The following is a 25285-nucleotide window of genomic DNA, read 5'->3' on the forward strand; positions in this document are numbered from 1 at the left end:
ATTACAGACAGCACCAGCCCTTAGCCTTGGCTTCCGACAGGAACCAGAGCTGGGGCCACTTCCACTGGGCAAGGGGGAGCACTACCCAGCCCTCACTTCAAGGTTTGAGGGCTCCCTGAGGCCTTCGGGGTACTCGCAAACGCCCACTGGCCCTGGGGTCCACCCACAAGGCTGCCTTGGGCCGATGAGAGCCCGTCCCTGCTGAATGCCCACCTTCTTTGTCCCTGCTCAGGATGAGACTTCTGTGAGCAGCGAGGATTTTGATATGAGCGACTCCACATGGATGTCAGCTGACCCGCACCTGGCCTCCAGCCTGAGCCCCAGCCAGGACGAGAGGATGCGGAGCCCACAGAACCTCCACAGTCAAGAGGACGGTGAGTGCCCCTTGGTGGCGGTTGAGGAGGGGCTGTGCCCGGCCCCTTGCTCCCAGTTGTCCTCAGGTGAGAGGTGTGGATATACTCCAGGGTGGCAGAATCTGGGCCAAGGCCTTCGGGTGGCCCACACCCAAGCTTGCACTGCCCCCAGCGTTCTCAGCATCTCCATGGGCCCCACTGCCCCAGCCCCTGGCTCCTTCCTCCCAAAGATGAGGGAGGGAGCGCATGGGACTGGCAGCCTGTGAGGCCGGGGGTCTACTTGATAGCCGAGATGCCATGGGCTTCTGCGATATGGGTTTCAGAGTTACCAGGGGCAGGCCTGGGAAGGTTCACTGTGTACCTAACCCAGAGCAGTTTCGCTGCCCAGCAAGGGAAACAACCTGTGTTTCTGTAGCCATGTGTGAGGCTATAGCCCGGGTCACCTGGTGAGTGACCAGGCAGTGCAGCTGTCCACATGCGTCCTAGCCCCTTGGGATGTGATGCGGCTGGCTGGGGAGCTGTCTGGATTCTTCCCTAGTCCTGGCCCTCCTGTACAGGGCCTGCCAGACAGCCTACTCCAGCCTCCCTTGGAATCGAGGCTTCCTTCTCAGGGATTGGAGAGTCAGGGTCAGGAATCAGACCCCAAAGATCCACCCTGGCCTCCATGTGGACTCCCCCAAGTGGTTGGGCTCTGGGGCCCTGGCATCTACCTTGGTGTGCCAGGGTTGTGAGGTGGCTCTGTGAGCACAGCAGCCCGACATCGCCTTTGTTTTCGCGGAGGAGATGGTTGGGGGCAGGGGATGAGTAAGCTGGGCCCCAGAGAACTGGGGTGTAGGAGCCAGAGCCAGCAATTAGGAGGGGTTGAAGGTCGAGGCCTGGAATGTGGGAGGGAGGTACGGGTTAAAAAGGGGTGTAATGTTAACTCTGTGAAACGGGTCAGCCTTAAAGAGTAAATAAGGGGTAGGAGCCTTGCTGTTTGGGTCAAAGTTCATCTCCATGGCAGAACCTGTGCGCCTGCCTCCCGACAGCCTTCTCAGGCCTGAATCCGGCTTTGTTTGGGAGAAGACCCAGCCTGGAGGCAGCTGGAGGTGTCTGGACCAGGGGCTAGGGAGCACAGGGAGTGGCTGCAGGAGGAGTGGGGTGCGTGGCTGCCGGCAAAGAAAAGGCTTTTGTGCCTGATGCCTCGTGAGGTCTGCACGACCCCCTCGTGCTGCCAGCCTCCCAGGCCAGTGCTGCCTTCCAGCGTTCCCACGGTGGTGGGGACCCAGCGGGGGCAGCCACGTGCTCTGGGGGACTCTGGGACTGGGACAAGCTCAGCAGCTGACCTCCCGCCTCAACTGAGCTGATTGAGGCCACACCCAAGGAACACTGAGGGCTGTGCCTGCAGAGCTCAACTGGGGCCGCAGGCTGTGGTCCCTGCAAGAAGGGTCTGGGACAGTTGTTCAGAAACCCAGAGCAGTGGGGCTGAAGGGGCCGTGGTCCCCCTACTCATTCGCGAGCAGATCTCTTGCTGTTATTCCCCATGACCACCATTTGAGAGTGGGATCTCTCTTGGAGACACGTCCTGGGGAGGTCTGGTGATTTGGGGGCTGTCAGGATCAGGTAGCTGACAGTGGCATTTCTGTGGGGTCCGTGGAGCTCCCTCAGCACCTGCTGCCCGGATGCTGGCTGGCCATGAGGACGAGGCTGAGAGATGCAGGGAGGCTGGGGGATCCGTAGGTCCCCAAGAGCCCAGTGCAGGGCCAGCCTGGGGTAGTCACACACTGCCTTCCCCTCCTGGTGGACACTGGAGCTGGGACAGTGAGGATGCTGCTGACCGCGGGGCCGTAGGCCTCACCGTCCGCTCCGAGGCACTCACGGAGTTGTGGGCCACCCCGCTGGCCGGCTGAGACCCCGGGCAGGGCACAGGCCTTGGGAAGGCCCAGGCAGCTGGCCTGGCCTCTACTGCCCCTTCTGGGCCTGTGGGCCTGTTGGTGTCTGTCCAGAGCAGTGGGTTTCCAGCCTGGAGTCCTGGGCCATCTTCCGGCCCCCATGGAGACACACAGCCAGCCCCTCTTGAAGGTGCTCACGGTGCAGACATGTGAGGTCCAGCTCCCGTGAGTGAGTCAAGGGGCTCCCATCAGAGCACTCTCAGGCCCCTGTTATTGATGCAGGATTAGGTAGGGACAGCCCAAGCAGAGGCACCCACCTTAGCCCTCTGTGTGCTCCACTCCCCGCCTGAGGGTCTCCATCGCAGAAGCCCCCCAACCCCACTGATGCCCAGGTGAGCTTGGTGTGTGGGCTGTGGCCCTCAGGCCTCCGTGGAAGTCAGAGGCCTGCTGTAAGGTCAGTCTCGGTCTCTGCCCTGCCCCCGGGACTCGGTTGTGAACCTGGCCCATTGCTGGTGCCTGCTGAATGTCTGTTATCCCGGAAGGAACAAATGAACAGACGTTTACTGAGCCCTGTCCAAGCACACCATTGCAGAGCAGATGGAGCTCCGCCTCTGATGGGGATAAGTTGGGTTGTTTGTTTCTAGGGACATCCTTCCCATCCGAGCACCTGGGCCTTTTCTCTTTGCCAGGAGTGTGGGGACTCCCAAGGCTGTGCCGATGACACACCTGTGTTGGTCCGTTTGGTGTTGCTATAAAGGAATACCTGAGGCTGGGTAATTTATAAAGAGAAGAGTGTATTTGGTCCACAGTTCCACAGGCTGTACAGGCATGGCACTAGCATCTGCTTGGCTTCTGGTGAGGCCTCAGGAAGCTTACAGACATGGCAAGAAGGTGAAGGGGGAGCAGGTATGTCTTATGGTGAGAGAGGGAGCAAGAGAGAGGGAAGAGGTACCAGGCTCTTTTAAACAACCAGCTCTCGCGCGAACTCATAGTGAGAACTCACTCCATACAGCACCAAGCCCCTCATGACCCAGACACCTCCCACCAGGCCCACGTCCAACCCTGGAGGACACATCTCACCATGAGATTTGGAGGGGACCCAGATGCCAACCGTATCAGCACCCCCTCCCTGCTGACGAGTAATCCAGCCGGGAGTGATTTCAGGGAGCCAGGCGGTTAGCACAGATCTACAGCTGTGGATTTGTCGGGGCCCTTCTTTAAAGGCAGATGAAGGCCGAGTGGCAGAGCAAATCCCATGGCGGAACCAATGAGCCCAAGAGTGCGTTGTGCGGATGCCAGCTCTCCCTCCCCGGGGAGCTTGTCTCTGAGGTTCTACCGGGGTGAGTGTCTGCTTGTCCTGAAACACAGTTGGGTTTCTGCCCCCAGCCCTGCCACTGTCTGCGAGTCTTGGTCTCCCAGACCTCTTTACACCAGCTCCCCACACTCTGAAGTCCTGGGATGCTCCTGGGTCCCTGCGATCATAGCCGCTGGTGCTTGGCAGGGAGCCACCATCACAGTGCTCTCATCTCATGGGGAGGAAACTTAGAATCAGGGAGAGACTTGGGGCAACTCAGCCAGGGTTGGGGAGGTGCCAGTGCTTCTCCTTTCTCCCCTTTGGCAGGTGTAGGGGCCATGTGTGAGGGTCACCAGAAGATGGGCAGGGGAGCTAGGGAACCAAAGAAAGCCCTCTCCGCATACTTGGGGCACTCCCTCCTTGGGGCCCAGGGCCATGCAAGCCAGCTCCTGCCATAGTTTCCTGCCCAGGCACGGGCCAGGTCCCCTAAAGACCCTCAGCTAAGCCCTGGCCGAGGCTTGGGCTTGCGCTTTGGCTTTCTTTTGGGTCTGAACAGGGCTCTGTGCAGATCATAGGGTGTGGAGGGAGTCTGGCTGCCTGAGATACTTTGTCCAGAGGCACTGTGGTCTGGCGTTGCCTGGGGGCTGAACAGCACATCCGTCTGTAATTACGCCCCAACTGGTGGGATGATCTGTTTGATGCAGTCTGCTCCCCAAGTACCATAAGCACCCTGAGAGCCAGGACTCCAGCACCCAGCACAGGGCCTGGCACCGCGCAGGTGCTGGGGTACTGTTTGTTGAGTGAATGAGTGGATGAAAATGAACGAAGGCATGCACAGAGGCAGGTGAGCCAGTGCGCCTCCTGCAGGCCGGGGCTGGCCTGGGTTCCTGACCGGGCAGGCGGGGCCGCTCCTTCCGTTTCCCCTGGATGTGCTTCAGCAGGCCTCTCACTCTGCCCCTTCCTGAGCGGAAAATGTGAGGCCCGCCTGGCCTCCAGAAGGGATGCATGGGGGCAGGGAGCGGACATTACTCACCTCCTGGGCAGACAGGAAGCCAGCGCCAGGGGAGAGCGGGGGTCTGCTCGCTGGGCCTGCTTCCGCCTTCCGCAGGGTGGGCAGTCGGGGGATTGCTGAGCAAGAGTGGTGTGGAGCCCTGGCTGGGGCAGGTCAGGGCCTGGTGTGTGCGCCTCTCAGATGAAGCTGCTCCTCCAGCCTGGGCCTCGGGACACAGTGGGGCTCCCGCACCGTGCAGGCCTGGGGCTGGACGAAGGCACTGAGGGCCCTTTGGCCCTTCCAGTTTCTTGGCCACTTTTGTCACACCAGTGTTGGCCTTGTGACACTCAAGGGTGATGAGCCCTGTCTCCACCTCCCTGGAGGAGTCTGGGGTTTGGTTGAAGCCAAACAGGCACCAGTGTGGGACCCCTGCCGGTTGTCAGCTTGCTGAGGGCAGGAGCCATGTCTTTGTAGAAATGTCCCTGATTTCTCCCCTTATTTCAGAAGTATTACAATGATTGTAGAAAAATAAAGGAGAAGGCCAGACACGATGGCTCATGCCTGTAAGCCCAGCACTTTGGGAGGCCGAGGCAGGTGAATCACCTGAGGTCAGGAGTTTGAGACCAGCCTGACCAACATGGAGAAACCCCATCTCTACTAAAAATACAAAATTAGCTGGGTGTGGTGGCGCATGCCTGTAATCCCAGCTACTCGGGAGGCTGAGGCAGGAGAATCTCTTGAACCCAGGTGGCAGAGGTTGCTGTGAGCCGAGATCGCACCATTGCACTCCAGCCTGAGTAACAAGAGCAAAACTCTGTCTCAAAAAAAAAGAAAAAAAAAGAAAGGAGGAAAAAAGAAAATGAAAAATAATGATGTCTGGGGGGCCTATTTTTCTCAGACTTTTATATTATCTAAGTAACCAGAGCCTCGTTTTCTTTTCAATGAGGCAGTATTGGCACCACCTTTTTTCTCACGTAGTCATTGGCCTCCCTGACACTGATGTGGGCCAGCCACAGTTCGAAGGTTGTCCAGTCAGCCCAGTGACTGGGGGCCCATTCCTGAGCCCACTGTGTGCCCAGCCTGACCCTGTGAGCCCAGAGCTATACATGTCACTGTTCCACAGGGCAGGAAATGTCGTCTCCGAGGGGAAGTAACTTGCCCAGACCACGGGGACTGGGTCTACCCAGAGCCAGCGTTTTGACCACTCCTATGGAAGGACATTTGAGTCCCTGTTTGTCTTTCTTTTTTTTGAGATGGAGTCCCACTCTGTTGCCCAGGCTGGAGTACAAATGGCACAATCTCGGCTCACTGCAAACTCCGCCTTCCAGGTTCAAGCAATTCTCCTGCCTCAGCCTCCCTAGTAGCTGGGATTACAGGCATGCGCCACCATGCCTGGCTAATTTTTGTATTTTTAGTAGAGACAGTGTTTCACCATGTTGGTCAGACTGGTCTCAAACTCCTGACCTCATGATCTGCCTGCCTCAGCCTCCCAAAGTGCAAGGATTACAGGTGTGAGCCACCGCGCCTGGCCAAGTCCCTGTTTTTCATTGCTGGAAGCAGGCGCCACAGGGTGCCCTTCAGGGCTGACCCCGTGTGGCCTGAGTCTCCTGTCCTGGGCTTTATTCCCAGGCCCTAGCACTGAATAGGTGCTCAACAAACGGCCACTGAGTCACTCTTGGAATAGATGGGGGATCAGAGAAAGGGCCTGGGACGAGGTGGCCTGGGAAGCCGGGCAGAGGCGTGGCAGCAGGGGGCTGGGAAGGGAGGAGGTGCCCAATGCCAGGGTTTCTTGGGTCACATGTTTCCAAAAGCTCCCTATGACCCAGGAGAGAAGCTCCAACCAGGAGAGAAGGGCAGAGAGGCCACAACCAGGCCATCTGGGGAGGGTCTGGCATGGAAGGGTTCTGGGAGGATGGAGTGGTCGAGCCCAATATGTGGCATCCTGTAGGCAGGTCCTGGGTTCTGTGCCATGGTTCTGGCCAGCCCTTCCCCGAAGTATGGTCCTGAGCTAGCTGACCCCCCAACTCTGGGCCAAAGCTTCTCTCTGTGACATGGCCTGTGGGCTGCAGCCCCTCACCCTGGCATGCCCCCAGGAGCTCTTAGTGAGAAGACCAAGGCTTCCTACCTTGTGGCCCCTGCTGCCCTCGGGTGGGGCCCTCTGCCACCTAGAAATGCAAACTGGGCAGCAGGGCGGGCCTCTGGGGAGCAGGTGTGTTGCTCGAGCGCCCAGGGCTCGGTATTTACAGTGGCAGCACTGTTGGCCTCTCTTCCTTGGCCTGGCCCCCTCCCCTGGGTGCCTCCTCCCTGGCCTCCAAGGGGTCTGCAGGGAAGCATGGGGACACACAGAGCTCAGATCTTGCTCAGCTCCCTCCTTGCCAGGCAGCCTTGGGCGGTGCTGTCCCCTTGACATGCAGGGGTGATCATCTTGGCCCACCTTGCCAGGTGGTTGAGGACCAGATGTGGACAGCACAGAGGCCCGCCAGGGGCCAGGCTGGGACTGGATGTGGGCAGTCTTCGTCACCTCCCCCAGATTCTCTGAGCCCTGCACACCACCCCCTTGGTCCAGTCCTGCCTCCTCAGCCAGCCTGGTCTCCCTTGGTCCCCTCTGCCATGGAGGCCTGTGGGACCCTCACTGCAGCTTACCTCACAGCCACCCTCAACGGCGTCCCTGTCCCTACTCTCAGCCCCCAACCACCGTCCAGGTCATGCTTCTTTGGAAAGGGAGCCGGGCTAGGGGGTCCTTGGTGTCAACGAGACCCAGGCACTCCTGAGTCCCTGTCCCTCCCTCCCCACCCACATGAACCAGGCCCTGTCCAGGGACCCTGAGTTCCCAAGACGCTGCTTCTCAATCTGGCAAATGCCAGACGCATCCCAGGTGCCCACACTGATGGGCAGCTAAGCAGGCAGTGAGGAGTCAGTGCTGCCATCCAAGGAGAAGGTGCCAGGCAGAAGTGTGCCTCCGGCTTCTGGTACTCAGGGTGCCATGGGGTGTCCCCAGTAAGGGGTGAAGCCGTTTGAGTGAGGGATCAGGCAGGAGGCCATATGGCTGGTGGGGAAGGAGCTGGTGGGAGTAACGGCCAGGCCACCAGGGCTCAGAGACCATCACCCGCATTACCCCTGTGCCACGGCTCCTTCTAGTGCCCTCCTCAGGTGATGCCCACCCTCCCCGGGCCCATCCCTGGGTCACAGCAGCCCTCTCCCACCAGGGGGCACAGAACTCTGGCCTGCTGCTGACTCCCCCTGGACCCAACGCTCATGGCCAGACATCTGCCCTGGTCACTATTGCATGGCAGGAGGTGTGGCCCCTGTACCAGTCTCCCTGGGTTGGCCTCTGAAAGGCCTCTCTTGCAGTAGGCTTTTAAGCCAAGCCTTCTCCCTAACACCTGCTCATTATGGCCATGTCCATTGCCCTAACCCTAATTCTCACAGCTGAGGCCAGAAACCAGGACTGGGCCCCATTCTCTGGGTGCAGGTCCCACCCACCCCCACCCCAGGAGCAAGAGCTGTTTGTTCCTCCTCAAGGCTCCAAACACCCACAACAGATGAGCAGGCGGCGGCCTCCTGGCCTCCCCTCCCCCAGGAGCAGAGAGCTGGGGCCCAGGCCTTCCAGGGATTGGCTGTAGGCCACACTGGCAGTCCCCGGTCACAGGAAAGTGTCCATCATCAGCTGGGCCGCGGGCAGCACAGACAATGCTGGGCTGTGCTGGGCCCTGGCCCGCCAAGGGGCGAGAGACGCCGGGAGACAGCACCGAGAGATCCCTTTATCCAGGAGCGAGCAGGGCCTACACAGCCCTGGCCTTGTCCGGGGTGCTGGGGCCTTGGGTCTCCAGAGGACAAGCTCTGGGGCCTGACGAGCTCAGAGGTTCACCTACTGAGAAAGTGGGGAGGTGAGCCAGGCATGGTGGCTCACGCCCGTAATCCCAGCACTTTGGGAGGCTAAGGCGGGCAGATCACATGAGGTCAGGAGTTTGAGACCAGCCTGGCCAACATGGCAAAACCCCACTTCTACTAAAAATATAAAAATTAGCTGGGAGTGGTAATGGGCGCCTGTAATCCCAGCTACTCAGGAGGCTGAGGCAGGAGAATCGCTTGAACCCAGGAGGTGGAGGTTGCAGTGAGCCAAGATCACGCCACTGAACTCCAGCCTGGGTGACAGTGACTCCATCTCAAAAAAAAAAAAAAAAAAATGGAGGTGAAGGTGAGCCTGGGCCAGTGGGGCCATGTGGATATCAGTGCCCTTGCCCCTCGCAGCCGCCCCTCAGCCCAGGATACATACAGAGCTCTTGTCCAGCAGGCTCCTCTGTCAGGCCAGGCCCTCCTGAGGCACCTCCACCGGGAGCCTGTTCAAGGGTGACTTTCCTAGGAACCAGGAAGTGACCAGGCCACGCTGGCGTCATCACCCCGACCTAAGGACTGCAATGCACCAAACCCAGACTGGCTCCCGGGAGGGCTGGAGGAGGCCTGTAGGGGCTTTGGGGCCAGGGCCCTGCCCCATGAATCATTCACACATGGTGGCCTGGAGTGGCTCTGTTTGCTCTGAGAACACGGGGAGCAGGCTGTGTGTGTCTCAGCTCGATCTTTGCACACTGAATTAGTGTTTATTTCTTACCACCTGTGCTTGGCCTGGAGGACGGGGCCAGGGAGGACACCCACATCCCGGCAGTTCATCCTGGGAGCGCTTCCCCGGGGCATCAGGGGCCAGTGGGTGTTGGGGGAGGGGCTCTAGGAAATGGGGCAGTCTGGTAGCAGGGGTAGGGAATTGTCCCACAGTACAGATGGGCAAATCAAGGCTGGCCTTGGAGGTTCCCAGAATGCCTGAGAGCACTGGGTGGCCTAGGTGGTGCTTTGGGGCTGTCTGAGTGCCGCCGTTCATCCCGGGTGATGGGCCAGTGACTTCGCCCTGGAGCCTCTGGTTCCTCCCTGATGTCTGCTGCAGAGGGTGGTTGTGCAAATCAGGCATGATGAGTTACCCACCGCCTGACACTTGGGACCTGACGCATAATTGGTGTCCGCCTTCCCCTCCACTGAAGGTGGTGTCTGTCTCCAGGGCCCCACCGCTTGAGCCACCTGTCCCAAGGCCTAAATATCATCTGCAGCTTGGACACCTGTCTAGGGGCGAGGACCCCCAGGGTCACTGCAGAGAGAAATGATTTCAGTTTTAGGGGAAAATCTAGGTGTACGACGTCTAATTCAGTAGCCAGGGACGGCTACCGAGCCTTGGAAAAGGCTGGTGCAGACAGGCATGCGATACATGCTGCGTCTCGGTGGCTCCATAGGAAAGAAGGTGAAATACCTCAGCTCTGATAACACGGTGTCGACTATTTATTGAAATGGTAATATTTTGGATATATTGGGTTAAATAAAGTAGATGATTAAAATTGATTTCACCTGTTTCTTTATTACTTTTTAAAATGTGGGTACTAGGGCACTAAAATCCCTCATGTAGCTCACTCTCTGTTTCTGTCGGACAGCACTGCTCCTGACTGTGAGGAACTAGATTGGCACCTGCCTGAGGAAAGAGTGACCAGAGTTTCAGCAGGAATGCCTGCTGCCCGGGCACTGAGGGGCACACACAGAGGAGGCAGGTGCTGTGGAGGTAGAGGCACTGGCGCCCCAGGGCTGGAAATCAGGGGGCAAGTGTGGCACCCAGATGGGGGGCATGGGCTTCCTGCCCCACGGCTGGGGCTGGGTCAGGCTGTGTGAACCACAGGGACAGAGCAGGGTACTCAGGAGAGCAGCTTTGCAGGCAGCCGGGGCCTGAGGGCCACGTGGAGAATGTAGGTGCCCCATGTGGCCTCATCACCCAGGATGGTAGGGTCCTAGTGTCCCCCATTTGACCTCTGCGCCCCTCCTGCCTGTCCGGAGGAAGAGCTGGGCAGCCCGCCCTGAGCCTGGTGCTCCTTGGAACTATGCATCATGTAAACACGGCCTGGGCGCTGGCCTTTGTCAAAGCAGGCAGGGGGCCAGCCCTGGGGAGGTGCACGCCTCAAATTCAGAGCGGAGTCAGCACCCCCAGACCACAGCCCAGAGCCCTGCTGTCCACGCCTCCCTGGCCATGGTGGGCCTTGGCTGCAGCAGTCTCCCACCCCCTCCTCCCCCGTCGCCTTGTTGTGTGTGAATTATTGATGCCCCTCCCGTCCCCTGCCTGGCTGCTGCTGTGACAGTCTCATGGAGGCGGCACTGCCTCCAGCAGCCACACCTCTGGACACAGAAGGCAGTCTGCACGCAGGGCCTGCTGGCCTCCAGTGGCCGTGTACCTGGCCTATGGTCCCAGGGATGGTGGGCCTTCCCATTCTCCGAGCCTAGCCTGGGAGCTGGCGGGAGTCGCCCACCGGGAGAGGGTGCCACTGGCTTTGGGCCCCAGAGCGCGGTGTGGCGATTGGTGGTTCACACAGAGCTGGGCTTGTGCGGGCTGCGGGGCACTGGCGCCCACATAAGGGCATTGTTTGCTGAGGTAAAAGGGGTTTTTGTCTCCTTCTGGAGACGGGACAGAGGGAGGAACAATTTCCCCCATTCATCACTAATTCCTCCATTTGAATAGCAGCACATTGCCCCATGTTCAAATAGATGGGCACGGCAGTCCTTCCCTGCCCGCAGGCATTCTGGGCACAGGTGGTGGGCTCCAGGTCCTGCCCAGATGAAGGAGTCACCCTTTGCCACAGTGAGGAAGGGCTAGTTTTGTAGAAATGCTCAGAGGGGGTGCATCCCTGGCTGCTTCCCCAAGGCCCCTCAGGACACCTCTCTGCTGTCCACGCAGCCACAGGCTGGGGGCGGCCCCACCCTGCTGCCATCACGCTGGGCCCCGGCAGGCTGGCCTCAGGGGTGACCCTCCTGGAGAGGCCTCCTGGCAACAGCAAGATGGGGACCAGGTGGGGACAAGAGGTCACCTGGGCACCCTTAGATTCCACTTCCAGCTCCAGGTGTGGAGGGTCCATCTAAAATTCCCAGCTTCCCACTGAGCCTCCCAGCTGGAGGCCTGCACCCTGTGAGGCCTGTGTGCTGGGGCTTCAGTGCCCATGGAGCCAGCTGGGTTTCTTCACAGAGTCATAAAGTGCCAGAGCCCGGGAGGGCGTCAGCGGCAACTCCCAGGATTGTAGATAAGAGGAGGCCCAGGAGGTGGCAGTGCCCAAGGTCGCCTAGACTACAGGACCCTATACCTGCACCATCCCTGCCCAGGCCCCACTGCATTCCATCCAGCATGGGTTTGTGTGCCTATGTCTCTTTTAAATCAGTTTTTTTGTTTTGTTTTGTTTTGTTTCGTTTTTGAGACAGAGTCTCACTCTGTCGCCAGACTGGAGTCCAATGGTGCAATCTTGTCTCACTGCAACCTCCACCTCCTGGGTTCAAGCGATTCTCCTGCCTCAGCCTCCTGAGTAACTGGGACTACAGGCATGTGCCACCACGCCCAGCTAATTTTTGTATTTTTAGTAGAGACGGGGTTTCACCATGTTGGCCAGGATAGTCTCAATCTCTTGACCTCGTGATCCACCTGCTTCTGCCTCCCAAAGTGCTGGGATTACAGGCGTGAGCCACTGCACCTGGCCTAAATCACATTTTTTTTTAAGGGTTGTGGGAGGCAGAATTCCAATTGGATCAAAACCCAACTGCCCCCAGTCTCTCTATTCCTTCTTTCCCCAGTGACAGGCGCGTTCTCCTGGCCAGGTGCAGTATGGGGTGGGTGCGAGGGTTGCAGCCAGTCCCTCCCGTGGGCATCAGCCCTTCTGTGGGCACCACCTCCTTCTGTGGGTACCAGCCTCCTCAGGACTGAGCTGGGCGTCATGGTGAGGTCCCCATGCGGAGCGATCCCAGCCCCCAGGTCCTGTCCCTTGGCCTCTGCCAGGGAGAAGACCCTGGACTACTCGGAGACCAAGCCATTGGTGTGAGCCCACCCCTAGCCAGCCTAAGCAATAAGGAAATTGTCAGTTCCCTCACCAAAACCTCTAGGGCCTTCCTAGGTGGCAGGCACAGATGGATTCCAGGGGATCATCTGTGCCCCCTGTCAGCCCTGCTTTCCCCAGCGTGGGCCACCCTGCACCATGGGCCCAGCAACCCCAGGTAGAGAGTGCCTTCCCAGCCATCGCAGCAAGAGCCCCCACGTGATGTCCTCGGGTCCAGCTTGGTCACACGCTCTCATCAGTTGCTGTGATGGGCTGACTGGCCAGGCCTGGGGCATGCACTCACCCTGGGGCACCCAGGAAGACTCAGTTGCCCTCACCAGCGGGAGGGGTGTGATCTAGGGGGCAGCAGGAGCCATCCAGGCCCACCCAATACAGCTGCACCAACTCTGGGTCTCTAGGGCTGGGGCCGCTTCTGTGAAGGCTGGGCACAGGCCAGAGACACAATAAACACAGTAGTATTTCTTCCAAGCACTTATCCTCTCCTTGCAGTACTACTGTGGTAGAGGGGGCTGGGCGCGGTGGCTCACGCCTGTAATCCCAGCACTTTGGGAGGCTGAGGCAGGCAGATCACGAGGTCAGGAGATCAAGACCATCCTGGCTAACATGGTGAAACCCCGTCTCTACTAAAAATGCACAAAATGAGCTGGGCATGGTGGCGGGCGCCTGTAGTCCCAACTACTCGGGAGGCTGAAGCAGGAGAATGATGTGAACCCGGAGCTTGCAGTGAGCCAAGATCGCGCCACTGCACTCCAGCCTGGGCAGCAGAGCGAGACTCTGTCTCAAAAAAAAAAAAAAAAAAAAGTAGGTAGAGGGGTCAGTGTGTCAGAGTGGGGCGGGAGCTGGGCTTACCAAGAAGGTGACCTTTACGCAGAGCCCTGGAAGTGAGGGACTGTGCCAAGGGGACACCCAGGACAGAGTGGAGCAGGAAGAGGGAACAGCAAGTGCCAAGGCTGGGTCACAGCTGGGGCGGGTGGGTGAGCCGTAGGGGCTCACTGGAAGGGCCTGGTGGGCCCAAAGGAGGGACCTGGCTTCCAGTTGGAGTCAACTCAGCCTGTGTGGCTACAGCTGGGATCAAATCCACTGCTTGTGGGGCCAAGGGACAGGCTGGACCAACCCCACCCCGAGCAGCACCTCTGCCCCTGCTGGTTCAGGAGGCATCAGCCCTTGCCCCACCATCCCTGGGATGGCTTCTGCAGAGCCATGGCCCAGAGCCAGTGCCACAGTGGAGATTGGGGCAGGCAGGGAGGGCTTCCCTGAGGTGGTGGTGCTCGGGTTAGCACGGAAGGGTAAGCAGCAGTCACCGAGAGTAGGGAGAGACCATGGCTCAGGGGCCAGAAAGCTGGTGACACCCCTTTGGAGCCCCGTCTCCTCTGGAGCCCTTATGTTTGATTTGTCACTGCTGGAGCACAAGCCTGGAGGGTAGCAGTCGCCCCCATCCCCACAGTAGTCCCTCACTGGGCCCACCTCAGACTGTCGCAGGCTGGGCTCCAGGATCCCCAGAAGCCCCCGTTGCAGTCTGGGAGAGCCTTGTGCGTCGGCAGTGGGTGAGTCATGATGTGAGAAAAGGTGGGGTGCAGGGAACCGGAGTTTCCTTTTGAGCTCCTGCCCCATCCCGGGCATCCGCACCTTAGAACCGTGTTTTATGGCCGTGAGACCCGCTCTGAAAGGAAACGGACACTCCAGAAGGTGGAGTAGCCTCTTCCAGCCACTCCACGGCTCAAACCTGTGTCCTCCCCAGTCAGCAAAACATGGGCCTCAGGTTGTAGGCAGCTCCCCAGAGCGCGTCGTGCCAGGGCAGCTGTGTGGGGTGGTGGCTGCCTGAGCGGAGCCTGGGGGTAGGCGAGACCCTGGTGTCACTGGGGAAGGCAGGCTTTTGCGATCCATGCTGTGCCTCTGAGTGGGCTCTGTGTGTGCGGCGTGAGAAAATAAGATAATGGCAGATATAAACTAGATATAAACTAGTCTATAAACTAGGGCTAAGGGGCTGTTTTTGTTCTGGGTTTTTTGTGTGTGGTAAAATGTGTGACATAAAATTTGCCATTTTAACCATTTTTAAGTGTACACTCCAGAAGCACCATTACTTCCACAGCTTGTTCATCTCCCCCAACAGAAACTCTGCACCCATTAAGTAATAACGGCCCATTCCCCCAGCCCGTAGAGCCCACTGTGCCTTCTGCCTCTGTGAATTTGCCTGCTCCAGATGCTGTGCAGAAGCAGAATCACTTGCCATCCTTGCCCATCTGGCCTGTTTCCCACAGCCTCATGTTTTTGTCGTCCACATTGCAGCACTTATCCAAACTTTGTTCCTTTTCATGGCTAGATACTATTCCATCATATGAATAGACCACATTTGTGTACTCATTCACTTGTCGGGGTTTTTAAAAATACAAATAATGGGTTGGGCACAGTGGCTCACACCTGTCATCCCAACACATGGAGAGGCCAAGGTGGGAGGATGGCTTGAGTCTTGGTAGTTTGAGATCAGCCTGGGCAATATAGTGAGACCTCATTTCTACAAAAAAAAAAAAACAACTTTAAAAATTAGCCGAGGCCGGGCGCGGTGGCTCACATCTGTAATCCCAGCACTTTGGGAGGCCAAGGCAGGCAGACTGCCTGAGGTCAGGAGTTCGAGACCAGTCTGGCCAACATAGTGAAACCGTGTCTCTACTAAAAATACACAAAATTAGCTGAGCATGGTGGCTGGTGCCTATAATCCCGGCAATTTGGGAGGCTGAGGCAGGAGAATCGCTTGAACCTGGGAGACAGAGGTTGCAGTGAGCCAAGATCACCCCGTTATACTCCAGCCTGGGCAACAAGAATGAAACTGTGTCTCAAAAAAAAAAAAAAAGAAAGAAAGAAAAATTAGCCAAGCATCGTGGTGTGCACTGGGGGGGGGGGATCGCTTCAGCCCAGGAGGCAGCAGTTGCAGTGAGCCCTAATGGCACCACTGCACTCTAGCCTGGGCAACAGAGCAAGACCCTAAAAAAAAAAATAAGCCATGTAAATCAGTCACCAGTATTTTAAATCAGTTTACATAATGGTGCAGATTTCCAGTTTCTTCTAACAGCTTGGAACACATGGCCATACGAGGTCTTAGCACCTGGTGCCTTACGGGTCTTACCCACCCAACCACTTCCCTGGCCAGACTGGGGTGGCGTCTAAGTACAGTTAGGGGAGGTTCTGCCCTCCGCATGTCAATCCCCAGCCAGGCAGCCGGGGGCGCAGCCCTGAGGCAAAGGTCTTGGTAGCTGGAGAGTCGGGGCCCCCATGTCAGGCATCTGACCTGGCGGAGGCTCCAGGAGCACCCTGAGCAGTGTGAGAGTCTCAGGAGCTCACACCCGGGGAGGGCAAGTCCATCTTCTCGGGAAAACCTGATCGGGAGGTGGGTGATGGGATGATGGAATGTCACCTCTGGCCTCGTGCACAGTGTGGCACTGCAGCCAGCCTTGGGCCTGGTGCCTGTGATGAATGCAGTGACCACTGGCTTGCTGTGTGCCAGGCACGATGCCCACTGAGGAGCAGCCCCTCCTTCCAGAGGAGTAATCTAAGGCCCTCCAAGGTCAAGCAAGTGGTCTGTGAAGGTGGTGTCAGTATGTGAAGTCACACCCACAAGGTGGGTGAAGGATGGGCCCCCGCAGCTCATGGGAGCAGGGGTAACCAGCCAGTATGGGTGTCATCCCTGTCCCCCATGGACCTCAGGTGCAGGGGCTTCTCTGGTGACAGGGTCTGTCCTGGTGGGGCAGATGGCCCTCACGATGACCCTGGGCCAGGTGAAGGAAGCACGAGGGTCCCTGGCAGGGCTGGACAGCAAGCTGGGGTTGGAGGCGTGAATGCCTCCTTTGTAGGGACAGTGGAGAAAAGTGCCAGCCTGAGGTGGCAGCGTGGAACCAGACCTTGAAGGCTGGCTGCCATCTGCTTAGCTGGAGGTATCATGGCAGGCAGATTGTAGAGCCCCAGCAGAGGATAGTGAGGCTGGGCTGGGAGACTGCAGAGGTCACAGGACTGAGAGTGCCAGTGGCCATGGGCCGGACTTTTATTCAGCTGCAGGAAAGCATGGGACAGGGGAGTGAGGATTAGGCCTGGCTCTCACAGGCGGGATGTGGGTGGCCTGGGCGCTGGAGAGCAGCCAGGGGGGGCTGCATGGGGAGCTGGTCTGGTTCCCGGGTGGAGGACAGTGGGCACCCCCATTCTCACAATTCACCTTCCCTGTTACCCACAAGGCTCACTCAGTAAGACACATCTGTCCCCGCAGGAGGTCTGGCACCTTGGTTGCAGTCATTACTTTGTTTCCAGGCCAGCATTCAGTAGGTGCTCAGTAAAGATGCTAAGGAATGTGTTCACTCCAGACTGGGCGCGAGTAGTCTGTGGGGTCCTGGGGACTGCCGGCTGCATCCGAGGATGCAGCCAGTGAGGGGCAGCTATGGGCGGGCTTTGAGCAGAGCCCGGAGCTGCCCTGCAGGAGGATGGAGGGAGTGGTGGAGCTAGGCTGCCCGGAGAAGGACAAGACGCCTGGCCCAGGGGACCTGCGGCAGCCGAGGGGGAGGGGTGCACTGCGCCACCGTGGTCTCCCATCCCCCTCTGCCCGGCCCGGCTGCTTGATGGGCAGCCTGGACCCGCCCCCGGGCAGCCGGGAAGCCAGCAATTGGTTGGGGCGCTAGAGCCGCTCGGTCGCCATGGGGACGCTCTGGAGGCGCGCGTGCCCAGTGCCCTGCACCGGGGACTAAATCTTCATAATCTGCCGGCTGGGAGGGTGGGGGTGGGGTCCAGCGTGACCCTGGCCTGGGGGAAGGGGTGGCAGGGTTCGCTGTGACCACCCCTCCCCCATCCACGCTGGGTGCAGGTGCGGAGCCGCCAGGGTCGCCCGTGCGTCCCTGGGACCCTCGCGGGTGCTCACCTGACAGTGACCCCGGGAGTTCCCGTGCAGCTTCAGCCTCTGCCGTCTCAGCTGAGCAAGCAGGAGGCCGGGGCTGGAGCTGGGGCTGGGTGGGCAGAGAGGCCTGGAATGTATCTGGAACTGTCTGGTCTCCCGGTTAAAGTTTCCTCCCCGGCGCCCGCAGGCTGGTGGTGCCGCACTCTTCGCGGCAGGGGGCGCCCTCGCAGTGCTTTGCCGAGGCTGCCCACCCTGAGACGCCAGGCAGGCCCACTCGAGGGCCGCGTGCAGACCCCAGACCCTGCAGCCCTGGCTTGGCATGTCCCAGGCCACGGGGCCTGCACGGAGCATGGATCCGGGGGCCACCGTGCCTGTGCCTAGGCTGCCAGGGCTGAGCTGGGCTTGCTTGCAGGAGGGAGTGGATGGCTGGAGATCACAACAGAGCCATCCTTCCTGCCTTGGGCACAGGAAGGAGACATTTGAGGGCCCATTGTGGGTAGGGGCTTTGAGAGCTCGAAGCTGCAAGGCAGTGCTGGGCAGCAGGAGCAGGGTGGGTGGGAGGTGCGGTCCTGGGAGCTGGGGAGAAGGGAGAGCCTGGCCGGGCTTCGAGGGCCTCCAGGGCCCTCTGGCAGGCCACTCACTCCTAAACCCCTGGAGCTGGGCGTCCCTTAAGCCTGGACATAACGCTTGCAAGTTTGGGGTGCAGGAAGACCCTCCATGCCCTGCACAGCCCTGCCTGGCCACTCCTCTCCTGATGGCCCCTCTGTTCTGGCAGAGGGGACCCTGTGGCTGCATCAGCTAAGGCTGTGGGCTGGGGCAAGTTGCCTCTGAGGTGGGGTAGCAGCACTCATCCCCACCCAGGGATACTCATGAGGAAGACACAGGGTGGGATACTCTGAGGTGGCTGCAGTGGCCACAGTGCGTGGGATGGGGCCTCACACCCAGGCCTCTCATTCCAGATGACTCCTCCTCTGAGAGTGGCAGCGGCAATGGCTCTTCCACCCTGAACCCTTCCACATCGAGCAGCACGCAGGGCGACCCTGCCTTCCCCGAGATGAATGGCAACGGCGCCGTGGCCCCCATGGACTTCACCACGGCCGCCGAGGATCAGCCCATCAACCTGTGTGACAAGCTCCCGCCGGCCACGGCACTTGGCACACCCTCCTACCCCTCCGATGGCTGTGGTGCCGACGGGCTGCGGAGCCGAGTCAAATACGGGGTGAAGACCACCCCTGAGGTGTGTGGGGCTGGGGGCTCAGTCTATTTCTTTCTGTAGAGGGCTGTCGTGAGGCGAGAATGAAATTGTATACACCCAGAACTTAGCTGGAGCCAGGCCATGTGTGTGACACCAAGCCAGGGGGGTAGCTGTGGCTGGTATGCCATCGGGTTCCTGGTGGAGCTCTGGGATGGGAGATGGCTTGGAGTGTGCCCTCAAGCCAGGCCCCCTTCTCCAAGTCTGGTTCCCCATCTGTGAAGTGGAGCTGATGGTCCCTGCCTTGGTAGAGATGGTAGATGGATATGCATCCCCACGACCCGTCCCCTCCCCCAGAACAGCATCTGCTGTGGATAACAGCAAGTGGCCACTTTTGGCACAGCCAGGTACGAGGCCTCCCACTGCCTGGTTTCTCTGCGTGCCTGTCCCCATTTTATAGGTGGTGCAAAAAAGGGGCAAGGGCCCAGGCACGTGGGCAGTGGAACTCCTCCTTTGACCAGGCTGATGGAGGGTGGGCACAGCAGGTACCGCTACCAATGGGCATCCCCCCTGCTTCCTGGGGCCTCCCTCACACTTCCACAAGCTGCCTCCGGGCCACAAAGGTTTCCTGCAGTAGTGCCTCTTCTCCAACCTGGGCCTGGGGGCCAGAGGCGCCTTCCTGGAGCCTGCACCTCTGGACAGACTCTTCTCCCTCCCTGGCATCCTGCCCCTATCCGAGTCTGTATGTGGACGAAGTGACAGGCACCAGGCCAGTGACCCTAGGGGACCGACCCCTGTGGGCCTAGTCCCAGGGAGGGAGGCCTGTCAGGGGCCGTGCTGTGGGACCAGGTGCCAGGCAGTACACTTCTTCCTGGATTTGCTCCTCAGTGAGTGCTGTTCCCCCCGGGCTGTGCCATGGCCATGCTGCCACATCACAAGGTCTGACCATGCAGCCACCTGTTCCCTGAGCCTGCCTTACCTGCTAGATGCCAGCCTCCTTGAGGGCAGGGACAGTGTCCCCAGGCTACTGCCAGTCAGGATCTGAATGAGTAGTTGGGACACATCAAAGGCACAAACTTTCCAAAAGACAACAGTGGTCCTCAGCCATCCCAGAGCAGTGCCCCGAGGCAGGGGCAGGAGACAGGTGGCGTGGGAGCTGAGCCATGAAGGATGAGAAGATGGAGGAAGCACGGAGGAAAAGAGGAAGCTGCCTCTTAAGGAGAGATGGGCAAGGGGGCTTGTCCAGGGAGGAACTCGTGGTGGGAGCAGAGGGCTGGAGCCCTTCTCTGCTGGAGGACAGGAGACTGCTGGTGGAAGCTGGATCTGGTTCCCTTTCCCTTTCTACCCATATATTCTCAAGGGGCCACTGTGTTGTCCTGGTGGGGGTGCAGACAGGAGAAGGCCAGGCCAGGAGCTGCGGGAACACATCCTGCTTAATGGACCTGTCGCCTTGGCTGGCTACCTCGCCCAGCCCATCTGTTCCTCCTCCCGACAGACAGCATGCTCGCTGCTTTGGTGACAGCTCGGTTGTCAGCTTGGGGTTGTAGCCCCTTGGGGATCAGGGAGGAAAACCCTGAAGCCAAAACATATCTTGGCACAAGAGGAGGCTGGCGGGTGGTGGGAGTCCTTTCCGTGTCTGCCTTACCCCTGCACACGTGGCAGGTCCTGGTGTGGACCTCTGCTGAGGAAACAGGTGACACCCTCCTAAGTGCTCGGCACCCCCAGGAGCCAGGTCTCTGCATATACTGTTGCAGTCGGTCCTCCCTTCGGCAGCCCAGGGAGGGAGGAGGTGGTAGCATTGCTGTCCCCATTGCACAGATGAAGGGAGCAGAAGAGAGGAGTGACTTGCTCAGGGCCTCGCAGCTGTGGCTCTCGTGGCAGCAGGGCGTGTGTGCCACCCTGGTCCCCAGGCTCACCACCTGTAGGAGACCCAGCAAGGGCAGGAGCAGCTGCTTGGCCCAACCCTCTGCCTCTTGCCCTCTTTTTAGTCCCCCCCCTACAGCTCTGGGAGCTACGATTCCATTAAGACTGAGGTCAGCGGCTGCCCTGAGGACCTGACAGTGGGCCGGGCCCCGACGGCAGATGACGACGATGATGACCATGACGACCATGAGGACAATGACAAGATGAACGACTCTGAAGGCATGGACCCTGAGCGTCTTAAGGCCTTCAACGTGAGCACCGGCCGGAAACAGGTGGGATGGGGATGGGAGCAGTGCCAGGGTCGGCCCTTCCCATGGCCTGTGTCTCTGCAGATGTTTGTGCGTCTCTTTGTGGACGAGAACCTGGACCGCATGGTGCCCATCTCCAAGCAGCCCAAGGAGAAGATCCAGGCCATCATCGAGTCCTGCAGCCGGCAGTTCCCCGAGTTCCAGGAGCGGGCCCGCAAGCGCATCCGCACGTACCTCAAGTCCTGCCGGCGCATGAAGAAGAACGGCATGGAGATGGTGAGTCCCTCCTCCCTGGCCCACGCTTCCCCTCGGCGCCACCACTGACCTCTGCCACACGCCCAGGATGCCCGGGCCCCTTCACCCAGGGTCTTCCCAGGAGTCCTGGAAGCAAGTACCATAATCCCTGGTTTGCAAATGAGGGAACTAAGGCCTAGAAAGGTCCTATAGCTCCGTAGACTGAGGCACTGGAGCCCAAACCCCACCCTGTGCCACCCACCCCTGGGGCAGGGTCTCTGCACAAGCCCAGGGCCCCCACGACCCCATGCTAGCTCCATCCCCGTTCTGCCTGCAGACCAGACCCACGCCACCCCACCTGACCTCGGCCATGGCAGAGAACATCCTGGCAGCTGCCTGTGAGAGCGAGACGAGAAAGGCAGCCAAGCGGATGCGTCTGGAGATCTACCAGTCGTCACAGGTACCTGCCACAGCAGCCACTACAGGGGCTGCTCCCGGGCAGCCAGGGAGAGCAGGTGCAGGGAGGGCAGGCCTCAGACGGGTGTGGACTGAGGGAGCTGTGATGGGTGCAGTCGGGGAGGGGCAGAGGGGGAACAGGAGAGCAAAGACGAGGAGAGGAGGTGGGTGGAGGTCAGGGGTGGTGTTCTCAGAGGTCTTCAGACCTCATATGGAAGCCTGGACTTCATCCCGAGACTAGAGGGCCCAGATCAAATATGCTGACAGCGAGATGAGCAGAGTCGGGAAAAGCCCCCAGCGGGGAAGGTGGCCGGGGGAGGGACAGACAGAATCCCGCAGGTCAAACCACAGCATTGGGTCCCAGGAGTCCTGGGGCCGCAGCATTTATCCACCTTGTGTCCAGGGATGGTAGTTGGGGCCAGCTGCCCCTTGGTTTGCCCAGCGCCCCCTCTCCCCTCTGCAGGATGAGCCCATAGCCCTGGACAAGCAGCACTCGCGGGACTCCACAGCCATCACCCACTCCACCTACTCACTGCCAGCCTCCTCCTACTCCCAGGACCCTGTGTACGCCAACGGCGGCCTCAACTACAGTTACCGCGGGTACGGGGCCTTGAGCAGCAACCTGCAGCCCCCTGCCTCCCTCCAAACAGGAAACCACAGTAATGGTGAGTCGGGGGAGGCCTGGACTCTGGCTCCCTGACCAGCACCCAGTTGGGTCTGCAGAGCAGCCCCCGGCAGGGCAAGGGGTAGGGGGAAGCAGAGGCCTGTGATGGAAAGGGACTGCCTCACAGCACAGGGAGCAGGAGGGGCGGCTCTGGCACCCTCCCACTTCATCGTCTCAGCTGGTCCTTAGATTGGAAGGTGAAGGAGACTTAGCTGGTTAAAGCAAAAAGCTACCGCCCCCTTCTCACCGCCAGTGGCGCTTGCTCCGCCGCTTCCCACCTTCACTCCCGGCGCCTCTCACTGATTCCGCTCCCCCAGGGACCCTGTGGGTGCCGAGTCCCAGCCAAGGGCCTGTTCTTGACCTGAGTTGAATCTCCACAGCCCCATCTCACCCATAGTGACCAAGGCTCAGTGAGACAGCTGCTGGCCTGGCCCAGCTGTGGCCCCGCTGGCCTGCAGGGCGGCTCCCTCCCCAGGCCTCAGCGCAGGGCCTGCCTTTCTAGGTGAAAGCTTTTCTCACCCGGGTGCTGGGCCTCAGTTCTTGCCCCTGCACTCATGGAGCCTACATCTGAGACACCCGGGGTGATGGCGCACACCTGCTCCCTTGCTCCGCTGCTGTAGCTGGGTGATTCAGTAGGTGCTTTTCCGGTAACTTCCCAGGCTACTCTGCGCAGATGGGGCACAGACCATTAGAGGAGACAGCCCCCGAAGAGACAGAGGCTTCCTCATGGAGTCAGGTGCTGCCGTGAGCACGAACTGGAGTGGGGAACCTCAGACCCCTTTACTGTGAGGCCAAGGGAAGCAGGGGAGGAGTGGGGTCAGCCTGGTGGGTCACAGGACCTCTTGGGCCAGGCACTCGGGTTGTGTTCTGTGTGCAGGAGGAGCCCCTGCTAGGTTTTAAGCACAGAAAGGCCTTGAATTGTGTGGTTTGTCATTCTGTCTGCCCTTGTAAGAAGGTTTGAATGGGGAGAACAGGAGGCAGAAGCCGTGTGCTTTGGGGGTCGTTCAGAAGCCAGGGAATGAAGGGAAGAATTGAGGAACTTGAGTAGGTTGGAGAAAGGTGCCACCTGTAAGCTGGGGAACACTGGTGCGAGGTCTTGGCTAAACATGCCTGAGGATTCCCTAACTCCCTGTCCTTGGCTGCAGGAGACCCCTCACTGTTCCTGGGCAGCAAGGGAGGGAGCTAGTCCCCACCCATGGCAGGAAACTCAGGCCGCCTCCACTCGCCTTGACCCTCCACCCCCCAGAACCAGGAAGTGTATGCAGGTCCCTGGAAGATTCGTGCCTGGGCTTAACTCCTCATCCCTTCCTAATGCCTCTTAACCTAAAATAAGAGGCCGCCTGGCCCTAATCCCTGAAGCTAAGGCCAGAGTGGCCAGCACAGTGAGAGGTGGAGTGGCTGTCCTAGGTGGGCTCCTTTCATTCCGGGAAGAAAAGCCATCCCATAGCCCTGCCCTCCCTACACGTGGGAGTCTTCGGCCCAGCAGATGAGTGAGGGTGGCCTGGGGTCTGCTCCCTCCTAGCAGCAGGTGATAGTGACAAGCCTCTATCTGGTGTCCACCCAGCATGACCTATCTCAGGGGTGTTGCTGCCAGGTTCCCCTGACCTTCCTAAGGGCCTCTCATGGTGGGGCTGGGCCTGTTTCAGGCCTGCCCCGTTCACACCTGCCCAAGAGGCACAAACAGCAGCCAGAGAATGATTCTTCAGGGAGGCAGCTGGCTCTGCCTTTGTGCATCCTGAGGCCTCAGTCTCCCATCTGTGAATACCCTGGTTCCTTCATGGTGGGTAGGGAGGCCACTGAGGCAGAAATCTGGTCATTTACCTCCTCGCCTGGGGCAGCCCCTGTCCGTGAGCACTAGTACCTCGTCTGGAGAACATTGTTTAGATCCTCCAGCGGTTGAAGGAAGATGACAGGCAGCCACGTGGTTGCAGGGCCACCCAGCTCCACTGGCCTCCCCAGCCTCAGACTTTCAAGTGATTGTTCAATCAGTTTGGTACCTCGGCTGGGCAGCCGTATTAATGGCTCAGAGCTCCTCACTTTGTTCATTATGTTGTCATCTGGAGATGCAAATCAGCTTAGATAGAATCAGGCTCACCCTGTCTTGCCTGGGGTGCTGGGTAACTCATGCTCGCTCCTATCCCTCTACCCACCATACAGTAGTCACTCGGCAACCTGAGCATCTGGCTGTAACCAGAGTCTGCATGGGATGTCTCCAGATCAGATTGGCCACAGGAAACAGGGACCTTCTCCTTTCCAAGCCTCAGCTACCGCCCAGGAGAGAAGGGAGGAAGCTCTGAGCACAGGCATGAACAGGACAGCACTTGGGGAGAGGAGGAGAAAAGGAAGGACCTGAGGCCACTGCTCATGTTGACTATGCCAGGAGGCTCTGGCCACTCCCAAGCATGATGCAGAGGGGACCAGAGCCACCCTAGAGGGAACCAGACCCTCTCCTCCCCATCCCTCTGGGTCCAGCCCCTGCAATATCCAGAAGCCAGCAGAGGTACTCCTGTTCCCAGCTTCTCAGTCCCCCATTGTGACAACACCTTGGGAGTCAGTGACCTGCTTGGCTGCTGTTTCTAGACACGGCCCCAACCCCTTCCCCCTGTGTTTGACTTTAACAGACTTAACTGTTTCCTTAACTCTCAATTCCAAGGATGCTGTTTAGAAAATAGTTCCTAGGACCTCCTCCTTGGTGTCCACGTTCTCTGGCCAGAGAGGAAATAACCCCATGTGACAAACTGTCCCATCTTAGGCTCCAGCTTCCTTCCCCATTCGGGGGCTGCAGCAGCTTCCTTTTAGCAGCAGTCAGGTTCCATAGTTTATCCCAAGATGTCGCTTCCAGTCTGGATGCCTCCAGGGACAAGAGCTTGTCCCTCTTCATAGCAGCATAAAAACTGCCATGGAGATACAATCATGAGTGAATGTGGCCATCAGAACCTTCAGGGTAGTTGGAGGAGTCTCACACCCCCGTGGAAGAGAAAGCTGTGGGGAAGGGACTCCAGGGGGAGGGCAGAGAACAGAGAAGCTGACCTGGCTGCATCAGAGAAGGCTTCCCAGGGAAGCGGCAGCGCTGCCTGCACCTGGCCAGATTCTCTCTTCTTTGGCTGTTTCTTGCTGTGAACACCTTGCAGGATGCTTTTCAAATCCCAGGAGCTTCCAGGTCTCCTGGGAGCCCACTCAGAAAGCCGTGAAACCTGTTTGGAAGCCCTTCCCTACTGTGCCAGTCTAGGCAGGCAGGCCTCCTGCGGGCTGAGAAGGAGCCCTAGCCTGGGCCGAGTGTTTCACACCTGG

The 25285-nt window shown here is 59.2% G+C and overlaps 1 protein-coding gene across 1 annotated transcript in view; it reads left to right on the plus strand.

Moving 5' to 3' along the window:
• Positions 1–221: 221 nt before the first annotated feature.
• LOC105539476 (nucleolar protein 4-like) overlaps positions 222–25285 on the plus strand; it is a 30910-nt gene continuing 5846 nt past the window's right edge. Inside the window, exons 1-6 of the mRNA XM_011979774.1 lie at positions 222–374; positions 18237–18514; positions 20458–20643; positions 20725–20916; positions 21212–21334; positions 21794–21995. Coding sequence (XP_011835164.1) covers positions 266–374; positions 18237–18514; positions 20458–20643; positions 20725–20916; positions 21212–21334; positions 21794–21995 — 1090 coding nt within the window. The 5' untranslated portion in view covers positions 222–265. The remainder of the gene's footprint in view (positions 375–18236; positions 18515–20457; positions 20644–20724; positions 20917–21211; positions 21335–21793; positions 21996–25285) is intronic.

Source organism: Mandrillus leucophaeus, unplaced genomic scaffold, assembly GCF_000951045.1.
Source record: "Mandrillus leucophaeus isolate KB7577 unplaced genomic scaffold, Mleu.le_1.0 Scaffold206, whole genome shotgun sequence".
NCBI lineage: Eukaryota > Metazoa > Chordata > Mammalia > Primates > Cercopithecidae > Mandrillus > Mandrillus leucophaeus.